The sequence below is a fragment of the Diabrotica undecimpunctata genome, chromosome 7, assembly GCF_040954645.1.
Source record: "Diabrotica undecimpunctata isolate CICGRU chromosome 7, icDiaUnde3, whole genome shotgun sequence".
Lineage (NCBI taxonomy): Eukaryota > Metazoa > Arthropoda > Insecta > Coleoptera > Chrysomelidae > Diabrotica > Diabrotica undecimpunctata.
In genome coordinates this window covers 146303410-146316201 of record NC_092809.1, presented here as the reverse complement: position 1 = coordinate 146316201, position 12792 = coordinate 146303410, and the positions used below count along the sequence as shown (strand labels likewise).

Here is a 12792-nt window from a genome sequence, read left to right as displayed (position 1 = left end):
TATATTTGGTTTTAGTCTCTTTAAGAGTAATTTTTCTTATAATTTCGACATGACAGGCAACAGTGAAATAGGCCTATATGAAGAAGCTTCTTTCTGGTTTTAGTGTCATTATGCTTTGTGCCACCTTCCATATCTTTGGTAGGTATGTACCTCAGTCTAAAGGAAGCATTTATAAAATGTGTTAATTTTATTATAGCTTTCCTTGGAAGTTGATTTAACATTTCTCTAGTGATGAGATCAAGTCCAGGAGCTTTTTTTTTGGTTTATACTTTCTTTTATTTCCATATATAATTTGAAAAATACCTCAGTTATATCAATTGATGTCGAAAGAAATTTTTCAATAATATGTACTCAGATAGAAGCCATAAGTCTGTCTAAATCCTATATAAAAATCACCCTCAAGAGTCATAACCCCCCGTCCCCCCGACAAAAATTTCTGGGGATCAGCCACTGAAAGGTGCAAAAATCGAAATCATATATCAAAATCACCCTCAAGACTCATGACCCCCCCCCCACCGACAAAAATGACAAAAATGTCTGGATCCGCCACTGATTCCTACCAGATCTGAATTTCCGATTGCCATCGGTAGTACTACGGTAGTAGTAGTATTGGCTAGTAATTTTTTACTAGAACCATGATAGCATACAAAAGATATTCATAAGGATGTTTAATTATTGTAGTGTCTCGGTGATTTCTATTGAATTTCTCAGCTTCAGTGCAACGAAGTGCTCTGCCTGTGTCGGTTCTTTCATCCGTAATTCTTGGATCGTAACTGGGTAACTATTAATTTAGTAATTCTTTTTTCAGGAACTTAAGAAAAAATTCACAAGACAGCTAAATATATTGAAATAAACTGAGTTTAGTTTGGTTAAAAGAAAAAGAAGAATTACTTATTAAACTATAGTGTTTTTAAATTACTTTTACTATCAAAAATATACATACAAATATCTTTTCAACATTTTACATAAAATATTCTAGTATTTTTGTACTTTATCGTTCTTGTCGTGCAGACCATACTTAGGCCTAGTTTTGACAGTACCACACGCAGGATTCACCTGGTCTCTATTAAAAGGATTATTTCGTTCAAACTCATCAAAGTCATCGTTCGAAAAGCACCAACAACAAATTTTCAGCATAAACTCTTTGATTATTTTCAGAGCAGCCACTGATTGATTCAGAAACGTGTAAAGTAGTGGGTTGAGTACACAATTTAGCAAATTTAAAGCTACGAGTGCAAAATGTAGGTTCCAGCTCATGTTATCATTTCTAATACTTACTACTCTCACGGTGTAATAGAACCAATACGGAAATCGGCAGCCGATAAAAGACAACATTAGAACTATAACAATTCTGAAAGTACGGATTTTTCGTTGGACTTGAACGTTTTTTTGTTTCTTAGGTTTAACAACCGGTTTTACGTTCTCGATGGTGGTGACATTGGTGCTCTTCGTGGAATTACTGGTTGAGTCCTCTGACTTATTGTCAAAATTGTTAAATTTAGCGCCGACCGGTTTTCTGTGTTTCCAAATCAACGAAGCGATTTGGATGTAGAACCAAGTAAAAGCTAAAAAAAGTGGTGCAAAAATAATGATATCTACAGTGACCAAATAGGTTTTCAGCTTTGCTTTGGTCCCATAACACATATGACTTAGTTCATAATCGGCTTCTTCTGCTGTATATGGTATCTTCAAAACCCACAATGCCTCGTAGTTGAAAGCAGCGTAAACTGGATAAGATCCTCCTACAAAAAATGTAAGTTAAAGGGACATATCAATAAATTAATGAAGGCATCTCTGTATAAAGCAGCTCTACCGTATACAGAGATGATATTAGAATTCGAATAATTCTTTAAAGAATATAAGCAAAAGTCCGTTGTGGTTTGAGAGAAAATATACATGTTTTTAAGCAAAATTTTTAAAATGCTAAAAGACCTTAATATGAAAATAATGGTCCAATCCACGTTAAATGAGCAAGTAACACTGCAATTAGAGACAAATCAAACATCAAACAAAGAACAAACAAAGAACAAATCAAACAAACAACAAACGATTAAACAAATTACAGAAATAGTTCAAAATGTAACGGATAAATACTTAAAGACAGATACATTAATCTAAAAAAAATCGTGGAAGACAGACGAGATTTTGAAACTAATGGACGAAAGAAAAAAAGCCAAAAATGATGCAGACATATATAAAACGATAAATATAACAATAAACAGGAAAATCAGGGAAGGGAAAGAAGAAAAAACCAATGGCAGGATGCGAAAAAATTCAGACTCTATAGTCAAAGTACGCTAGTTAGAATGTACATAGAAAAGTTAAAGAACTCACAGTTAGACTAAGACAGAGACAGAAGTAAAATGTAACTGATTCTGGCGGAAACTTTATCTTGGACGAACAGAGTAAAATAAGAACGTGGAAAAAAATACCTACAGAAACTATTTGAAGACCAAAGAGATAACACCTTTAAGTTAGAAGAAGACGCTAATGATAGACCAAAAATATTACAACAGAGAATGTATTTTACAATAACCTAGCTAAAGGATGGCAAAGCAGCAGGCTCTGATAATATACAAGCAGAACTACCCAAATTAATGGACAACGAATCAATCGCAATAATAACAAATATACTCAGAACATATATAACTCTGGAGAAATGCCAACAGAATGACTGAAGTTCTGTGTGAAAGTCAAATTTTCCCCAACCAGTTCGGGTTCGTAAATTATGTTGGTACGAGAGAGGCTTTGTTCCCAATAGAAGTCTTATTCCAAAGTTGCAGAGACGTCTATTACGACATATATACGCTTGTCTTGTTGATTACGAGAAAGCATTTGATCGACTACAGTTCACAAAGATGATGCAAATAATAAAGGAAGCACGAATTACCAACCAAGATCTAAAAATAATTAGAAATCTTTATTGGAAACCTTTTTTAAATGAATATTTCTTCACGTTCGTTTTTCAGTGTAATAAATATATTGTAGACGATTTCACGTCTTTGTGTACTTCTGTTTTAATAGCAATTATAATTCTGGCAAAGATTGTACCAGTATTAGAATAAATGATTTTTACTCTGGGAAACTCTTACTTGCCAGTCTGAAGTGAGTATATATCGTTAACAGAACTTAAATAGCAAGGACATGGTTACGACAGTTTGCTACCAAGAAATTTTAAGAGTTCAGGTCTACTTTACAAATAAATATTATATATATATATATATATATATATATATATATATATATATATAAATACTTACCGGCACATAGTAGAAGTAGGCATATTATGAACATAACACATACTATTGGCTTTGGATTCCACACGCATTTGCTAAACGACTGTATACAGTTTCGGTACCTGTCCATAGCAATGACCATTAATATTAATGAACTAACAGTTGTTGCAAATATTTGAGATGTTGGCAAAAAATAACATAATGGCTTGCCTAAAGTCTAAAAAATATATTTTATTAAAATTTATATAGCTATAATTAAAAAATAATACACACAGTTATTATTCGTACACATACAGTTTGAATTCTTTCGGTGCCATATTAGGTCCCCCTATTGGCAATTATATTGACGAGTTGTTCAAGGTTTTCAGCTAATCGGAATAGTTGTTTGGTACTATGTATTCTTGTCCAACCACGAATATTTTTGAGCCATAACATCTGCTTTCTTCCAAATCCTCTGCGGCCCTCGATTTTACTTTTCCAAATAATCTGACCGGTTTTCTCTAAGAACATGCCCTAGATAAAATTTGTCTTATTTTAATAGTTCTATAATACGTAGGACTCTACTATTAATGCCCTTGGTTCTTAATACATTCAAAAGCGTTCCATGCTGTACTCTATTCAAAGCTTTTTCGTAATCGATGAAAGCCATATAAATATCTTTACGTTGGTTACGGCATTTTTGGTGAAGTACATTTAAGCCAAAAAGTGCTTCACGGATATCCAGCGCATTCTCAAGTTTTCATATAGATCTATTTCGCAATGACTTCTTAATTTTCCATGAATAATCTAAAGAAAAATTTTCAATGTGTGGCTCATTGGCTCACTGGCTTAAACGGATTCCAAGTTTTATGGCCTCACAAGGAATTCTCTTCAAAAACTTGCGTTCTAACTCGCAGGAAAAGTTGATGTGCCACATCCATTTAAAAAAAACCATTCAGAAAGAGCGTGGAGTAACGGCTTTATAATTCGGAATCCTCAATTATCGTTCATATTGCCAGAGCCGATAAGTATAGCGAGATGTATAGCCTTCAATAGACGAAAAGTTGGAGAGTTTTCGGGAAAGAAAGGGAAAAAACAAGTAGGAGTAATAAGTTCTGATGAGAGAGGCGAACAGACCACAATAATTTGTTAAATCATAGGTACTGAAAGTCTAGACTAGTTGGAAGCGCCGCTTGGGGCAGTAATTCTTGGTGGATCAATGCAGGCATCTTTCATGAATGGCTGAAAATCTTTATTAAAATAGTTCGACCATCCAAACAGCACCCTGTGATTGTGATTTTGGATAACCACAGTTCGCATTTATTAGCGCTATTATTTTTGCCAGAGAAAATGGCGGCATCATGTTATCTGTTTCATTACACACCACGCATAAACTTTAACTACTCGATGTGACGGTATTCAGATCGTTTAAGTAGGCGTTTGAAATTGCAGTGGACACTTTTCAGAAGAATTTTTTACATCGGAGAATAATCCAACATGACATAAATTTGAGCTGGAAGGTCAAAAAATAGAACAAGTAATAGAGTTTAAATATCTAGGCATCACATCATCTAGCTACGGAAAGCTTGCAACAGAAGTGAAATAGAGCAAACTCAGCCGCAGGTTACCTGAATGAAACAATATGGAGTCAGAAACACTGCCTGACACAGAAAGAATAAAAAGAGTGTTAGAAACAGTAGAGATGAAAACACTTAGATACAAGGTGGACACGTAGATACTAGGTAGAGAACATCAAGGGCTGGGTAAAAAATGAAAGAGTAGAATGAAATAATTATATAAGCCGAATGACAAAAAATGCAGTAGTAAAGACGGCAAGAGACGGTTCTCCAATAGGAAGATGATTAGACGAAAACCAAGAAAACGATGGAACGATAACTTACTAGAGGCACATTGAAAAACATACAGTCATATCCACATAAAAAGAAGAGAATACACACCCGTTTTGGTAAAAACTGCCTTGAAAAGAGTTTGACTTATCAAAATATCATGTCTGGGTTTCAAAAATGTGGTATTTGCCTATTCAGCTCAGAACTATTTTTTGACCTGGACTTTTCTCCATCTAAAGTCCACTTCATCGAAGAAGAAACCCCATCGGAAACCACTCAGAATAAAAACACAAGTAGTCAAACTGAAGTATAGTTGTATCCAACTGAAAACTCAGTTACATCCATAGAAGGCAAAGAAAAAAGTTCACCGCAGCTCTCCTGCACTAGAGATACGCTAGTAATGTCAGGCTTTTGTTACAGTGATTGCTAAGGAAGTCTTACCGTTTCCTAGAGCTAAAAGATCTACTGAAGTTAAACCCCGGACTAGATTTCAAAAATCAAAAGTACTCACAAGCTCACCTTTCAAAACGGAACTTAAAAACAAAGCAAATAAAAAAACAACTAATAGGATAATACCAAAGAGAAATTTGGTGAAGGATGCCGAAAAAAGGGAGAATAAATATTGCAAACCAAAATTCATCATACTAAAACCTACAGAAGATCTCTAACCGGAAGACAGTGTTTTGTGTCTCACATGCACCGAACCATACAGCAACTTCAAGAGCAAGGAAGTGTGCAAGGACACAGTGCAATATTTGTCATAAGTGGGCTCATAAACTCTGCACCTGCTTTAATGGAGAAGTATTTATTTGCGATTTTTGTCAAGCAGATCTAGGCTCTAATTTGAAAATAATAAGTTTCAACAACAAACATTTCCATTCAGTGAATCGTTACTTGTTTTTCTCATTTTTGAAAGAATGAAACATAACTATTCTTTTGTCTTACCATTAAACATACATTGCGAATTCGAAAACGAGGTTTTAGTACATCTTAAACTGTATTCTAATAATGAAGACTAAAATTGAAGAAAACCTTTCCTCTTTTCCCTCACTTCCACTATTATTAGTCATCATCATCATTGGTGCTACAGCTCTATAAAAGAGCCTTGACCTTCCCAAGTCTATTACGCTAGTCAGTTCTATCCATTGTCAACTGTTGCCAGTTTGCTGCGCCTATTTGTCTACCATCCTCATCTACACCATCCCTCCATCTGAGTTTTGGCCTACCCCTACTTTTACTTCCCACAGGTTGTGACATAAGGTTTCTTCTAGGAGGGTTGACTGTTGTGATCTTGCCAGATATCCTGCCCATCTTAGTCTTTCTAATTTTATAAAGGAAACTACGTACTTAACACCAAATATATGTTTATATCTGTGATATATCTCGTAGTTGTACCACTAAAATTTTCACGTCGATGGGTTACGAACCAGGGTCTCCTGTTTCACAAGAACCTACCCTGTCCACTACACCACGGAGTTAGATTACACACTATTATTAATGTTTTTCTTATTATACAGACCAGCAGCTTCACGAACTTTCTTGTGCACGTGGAACATTTCATATTTCTTTTCTAATTCTTCTATTTGTTCCTTGTCTGTATTTGTCTGCCTTGTCCCTTGTCCTTATATTTTCTTTTTTAAGGCCTAGTATTTCTTTTGTCATCTATTGTTGTTTCTTGAATCTATTAGTTACACTATGCTTTTCTAATATCTTGGTCAAGTGTTTACAACATAATTTCCTTTATGTAACAGTTTCAATATTACTCCTCAAAACCAGGTACTCTTTTCTAAGTTGCTGTATCACCTTATTACACATCATGCAGCATTCACTGCTGAATATAGACCTCCCTCATTTATTTCCAGTGCTTCCGTTCTTGCACCATGTAAATGCAGCTTGTTGTAATCCTTTTTATATTATCCTTTCTTTCTGCAAGCCTTCTCAATGCTTGTATGCACCATTATTTTTTACCAGATATTCAGATCAGTTTCACCTCGTAGCTATTCCGTGGTAACCCACTGGCAATTCCCTGAAAAATATAACCCCGAATGTAACTTTTCAATTTACTATATTTAAAATCTATAATGATCTGATGTGGGTCTTGAATATACTCCCAATACTTTTCGCACATTTGTCTAATAGTAAATATTTGGTCAATTATCGATGCAGCTTCTTCAAAGCTCCAAAAAGCCTTTGGATAAAAAAAAAATGTGGCGTCAGATGCGTTATACATCATTAATACTTGCATACAAAGTTTAATAGCGTGTTTTTTGTTTCAAAAATATTTAGTTGATAATAGATAAACTTCTTTTTGTTGGTCTCTACATTTTTGTAATCGAACATATAGTTCAATTATTGTAGCCCTAGTTTCCATTACCTCTTGAAAACGAACTATCTGTTATCTAATTCCATCTCATATTTTTTAATAATAATAGTCTCCCATTTTATACCGCTTTGCGGCTTTGGGAGTATAGCAGGGTAGTCTGCTATATCTATAGGGCCTACGGTATACAAGGAAGGTAACATGGCCAGTGCTACGCTTCAACCGCCTATTATTACTATTACAACAGGCCCATATATTTAGCCCATATTTTTTATATGTTCGATCATGAACTATTTTAAGCATGGGTTTTTAAATGACTAATTTGAACCACGTGTTTATTATGGAAAAAAGATCACAGGTGACAAAAAAATTGTTAAATGATGATAAATTTTTGGGAAGAGGCATCAGGACGATCAACTACCAGACGAACAAAATATCTAAAGATGACAGCAAAAAGTTCTAAAGTAAACATAAAGAAGGCCTTTATTTGAAAGCTAACACCAATGACTGAATAACGATTATATTATAACATATAAAAAGAAGGTATAACAAAATTATATACTTACCCAAGTAATCAGAGGTTTCGATAACATATCAAGATCATTCATAGCAAACACTATCACAGTTAGTATATCTGTCAAGGATAGTGTAAAAATGCATGCTTTTTGTAAAAATTTTGTTTTCCTAGAAGAAATTAAAAGTAATTATTTTCCTGGTATATATATTGCATCAAAAAGTCGATGTTATTAAACATAGATATGCTAATATATTTGTCCTCAAAAAGACACGAAAACTTTCTAATTTGGCTGCTCCGAACTGAAGACGAGCTATAGTCAGAAATACGTACATATATATGGTTGCCTTCCAATGATATACCTATTTTGTTTTTTTTCCTGTTTTGTGAGACATGCCATTACATTATGATTTTCTCATCTTTTATCTTATTTTAATAATTTATTTCGATCTACGTTAACACTATGGCTAATCTCTAAGAACTAATTATATACAATAAGGTGGAACTGGAACCACAATTACCGGAAAATTGACAAAAATAAAATAATTAGAGGAGACCCAAGTCCGACAGTCGTCTAATAAGAATATTGATTTATAGAGTCACATAATTTAATAAGTAATATACACTTAATTTCATTACATTTAATATTCACACAACTAATATTTTCTATTTACATGCATTGATAACAAATACACACGCACACATAGTCCAATCTTACATTCTATCCCGAAAAAAAGCGCCCAAAGACGGCATCTGGCGGGTTTCAATATGCAGGTCGAATATTCTTTTTACCAATCACAATAGATTTAGATTTCTCTCTGTCGATATTTAGCCAAATTGGTTGCCTGTAGTATTTACTCTATTGAGCATAATCTGCAAATCTTTGATGTTTTCGAACAGTATAACAGTGTCTTTAGAAATATTTGTTCCGTGTATAGGTTGAAAAGCATTGGCGTAAGAATGCAACCCTGTCTAACCCCTTTAGAAATGGTTATGTTTTGGGCTTCCAGTACAGATTTTTAATAATCTGGCTGTCCTTAGTGTCAAGTCCTAACAGATGTAATAGTTCTATGAGTTTGTCATGTTTTTTGCTTTTTCTTGATCCAGGCATTTTTGAACCAAGACTTGCATTGCAAAGACGGGCTCTCGCGTTCCAAAACCGCATCACGAACTGTGTTTTACTTATTCTTGGTTCTAATTTTACTTTAATGAATTTTAAAGTGTTTTAAGCGACACTTTAAAGGTCATTAAACTTACAAGCTGATATTCACTACAGGTCTTAGAATTGGATTTCTTGGGAAGGTCACACGTGTAGGCTTCAACCAGTTCGATGAAATTTGACCTGTATCACATATCTTATTAAATAGTTTCAATATTACATCCAGGTAGTTCTCGTTAAAAGCTTTTAAACATTTGACTGGTATATTTGACGTATTAAGAACTTTTAAAAACTATATTTACAATTATATACCACTAAGGATGATGCAAACTTGGTTGTTACCATATTTCAAATTAAATATTTCAAAAAACCTAGAAATTATATAATACTTAAGTATACATACCGTTCTATGATAGATCTTATCGCCAAAATGTTACCAATGACTGCTAAAACTGATATGGTTAGTATTAACCAATAGAAAAACTTCTTTGTGTTTTCTGGGATCACATTTAACTGTAAAGTCGTTGATACGGGAAATGTACTATTCTAAAATCAAAGATAATTTATTATTACTTTTGCCTTATCTCTACTAGAGAGAAATAAAGAATTGTAAGAATTACAATATGAAAATATTAACAAAAAAGACGGAAATTATAAAGTTTGAAAGTAAGTACTCTATAAGAACATAAATAGAAATTGTTTATAACCCATTAACAGAAGTGAGTCAATTCAATTACCTAGAATGTTAGACATACTCAACATACAATAACGGATTGATTACGGCTGCTTCTTCGCCCCCAATTTCCATTTTTTTCTGTCATATGCAGTTGCTTCTTCTAAGTCTCTTGCCACCATTGCTTCATCAATATCGTTGCGCCAACTTCTCCGTGGACGTCCTCTCTTTCTTCTTTCAGGAGGGATCCATTCCAGTACTCTTCTAGGCCATCTGTACTCTGGCATTCTTTTTACATGTCCGAACCAGATCAATTGTTTTCTTTCTATGTCATCATTAATATTTCGCTCCGTTTTCATTTCGTTTCTTATTTGTTCGTTTCTAACTCTCTCCAGTTTCGATCTACGGCAGCTTCGTCTCAGATAATCCATTTCTGTCGTCATAAGTTTGTTTCTATTAGCTTTGGTGACGTCCCACACTTCCGAACCGTAAAGTGTTATACTTTGGACTATACTATCGTAAATGTGTTTTTTGGTTTCTCTTCGAATTGTTTGTTACCAGAGAAGAGAGTTTAAGGCACGGGTCGCTGCTCTGCACTTGTTTCTTCTTTCCCTGATTTCATGTTGCAAGCGAAGATTATGTCGACTGCCTGAAGTGAAGAACGAACAACATTCATGAACTTGCCCGACAACACATCCAGTTAGCCAGTGACAGAATGAAAGATCAATACGATTCTCGACGCAAGAATGAAAGCTATGAAGTTGGTGATCTTGTTTGGCTTTATAATCTACAACGTCGTCGTGGCTTGTCTTCTAAACTACAAAGACAAATAATCTGGATTGGAAGATTGTCAGAAGCATACTTGAAGTGATCTTTCGAGAAACCGGCGTAAGAATTACTATGTGTTGCACTAATCCGAAAAGATCGTGTCCTTCAAAGACAGTAGACTGTTATTTCTTTCTGAGGGGTTCATGCAGAGCTGGAGAGTCCTGTAGATTCCGCCATCATGGGCCTACATATTGAGTTGCTGATCGGGACGCTCAGATCTAAGAGGGGAGCAGTGTTACGAACATGCAGTCAGCGTAGCCCGTGTAACGGTTGCATCTCGAAAGCGACTAGAAATTTCCAGGGACATCGAGTGCGAGAGAGAACAATAACAACAACAAGAGAGGGGTGGGAATGTTTTAGAACATAGTAACTTTGGTATACATATGTAACGATGTTGGGAGTTAGTTTAGTTGTTAAGATATTATCGAACTGTAAACTTATAAATAAATATATTTATATAAATTCGAACCGCTCGTTTTATTGAAACACGCTACAATATCAACCATATATCTTGTCTTTTTCGACTTTTTTAAAGTACTGCTCATACTTCAATATGCATAGTACCAATAAATTTTTGTTTATGTACGGCACGTGTCTCCGGGGGCATGTCTCATATTACCGACATCAGTAGCGAGAATTAAAAATTTGCTATCGATAGTTATTTGTTACACTTAAAACGACGTACAAATACATTTTTAGATGTGACGGTTTGACCAATTTTACTACAGCGCTGTTGAAAAATTACATACATGCCCCTGGGAATACGTGACGTAGTCAAGGTGTTAAATATTGATTTTAGCAAAGAAAAATGAAAGAGATCAAAATTATATGATACATAATTCTCTCTATTTTTGTTTATATACAGTCATGTCGTAAAGATAATAAAAAGCGAGATAATTCAATAAGTATGCTTCCCCCATCCTACCATTATTTTACCTCCTAACTCGGAAAATATCGACCACATGAAGAATCTTCAAAAAATAAATTGTAGGAAATCGGTTCTCCTTTAAATTCAAGATGGCGGCTAACACAACGGCGGGATTCAGTCGCGATTTTAAATTTACACTACTATTGACCACCCCTAAAGGCTAGAACAATAAAATTTAGGGTAACTTTCCTTGCAAGGTCAAATGACATCTCGACTGGACTAATAATACAGTGAGACAAATCTAGAATCTAAGCTAGTAAAATGAGAATTTCAGAAGAGTGAAAGACATTACAATACTTGACAGAAAACGATAATAGGTGAATATCTATTCGAACAATGCGAAAATAAAGAATACAAAACAAAACAGATATAAAAAATACCAATTAAAGACGTCGCTGCAAGAAGATGATTAAAATTGTATTTTAAAAAATAGAATCCTATGAAGTACTTACCGGAGGTGGGGGTGGAATGATACTTTGCATCTTAAAGAAAACGACTAAAATTAATTAGTCCAACACTCCCATCGAGCTAGTACATATTAAACTGTTATAAACCGATTTTCCGCACGATAAGGTTATTAGAGATTTTTATGGAATATTCATATCCAATCTTATCAGGATAAATAAAACATTGGGAGCCGTGTTAACACGGAACCCGACAGATGCCGTCTTTGGGCGCTTTTTTTTTCGGGATAGTATGTAAGGTTGGACTGTGTGTGTGTGTGTATTTGTTATCAAGACATGTAAACAGAAAGTATTAGTTGTGTGGATATTAAATGATTATGTGATATGCTTAACTTCAAACGAAATTAAGTGTATAATGACTGTATAAATCATTATTCTTATCAGACGACTGACGGACTTGGGCCTCCTTTAATTTTCCGGTAATAGTGGTTCCAGTTTCACTTTATCGTATATAATTAATTCTTAGAGATTAGCCATAGTGTTCAATTATTACAAAAAGATAAAATATGGCAAAAACATGATATATATATATATATATATATATATATATATATATATATATATATATATATATATATATACACTTCTCCAAGAAATTAACGCACCACTTCAATAAATCAATTTTATTTGTAAACAGGCAAAGAATAAAAAATAAAACTTCATCAGATTCATTCTACATTTTATTAGTAATTATAACAATTTGTCTAATCATCAGAAAATGTTGAAGTACAGGAGAAAAAAAAAATAAAACGGAAAATTCTAAAAAAATAATGATAAGAAAAGTAAACTAAAATTATGAAAAAAGTCTTAATAACGAGTGTTTCCACCTCTACTACGTATAACA

At 34.0% G+C, this 12792-nt stretch overlaps 1 protein-coding gene across 1 annotated transcript; it reads right to left on the bottom strand.

Annotated features, from left to right (window-relative positions):
- Nucleotides 1-905: 905 nt before the first annotated feature.
- Nucleotides 906-12137, bottom strand: LOC140447021 (uncharacterized). The gene is made up of 5 exons (XM_072539609.1): nucleotides 11937-12137; nucleotides 9459-9601; nucleotides 7949-8066; nucleotides 3261-3453; nucleotides 906-1742 (listed from the first exon to the last, which is right to left on the bottom strand). The coding sequence occupies exons 1-5, from the start codon at nucleotides 11964-11966 to the stop codon at nucleotides 976-978; spliced, it is 1251 nt and encodes a 416-aa protein (XP_072395710.1). The 5' UTR covers nucleotides 11967-12137; the 3' UTR covers nucleotides 906-975.
- Between the last annotated feature and the right edge of the window lie 655 nt (nucleotides 12138-12792).

Bases quoted from the DNA above. Each gene is read 5' to 3' on its own strand.
- LOC140447021 (XM_072539609.1), bottom strand. From the start codon at position 11,966: ATGCAAAGTATCATTCCACCCCCACCTCCG. The intron at 3,454-7,948 runs GTAAGTATATAA...TATATTTTTTAG, and splicing joins CGAAACCTCTGATTACTTGG to ACTTTAGGCAAGCCATTATG. The intron at 1,743-3,260 runs GTAAGTATTTAT...CATTTTTTGTAG, and splicing joins CCTACTTCTACTATGTGCCG to GAGGATCTTATCCAGTTTAC.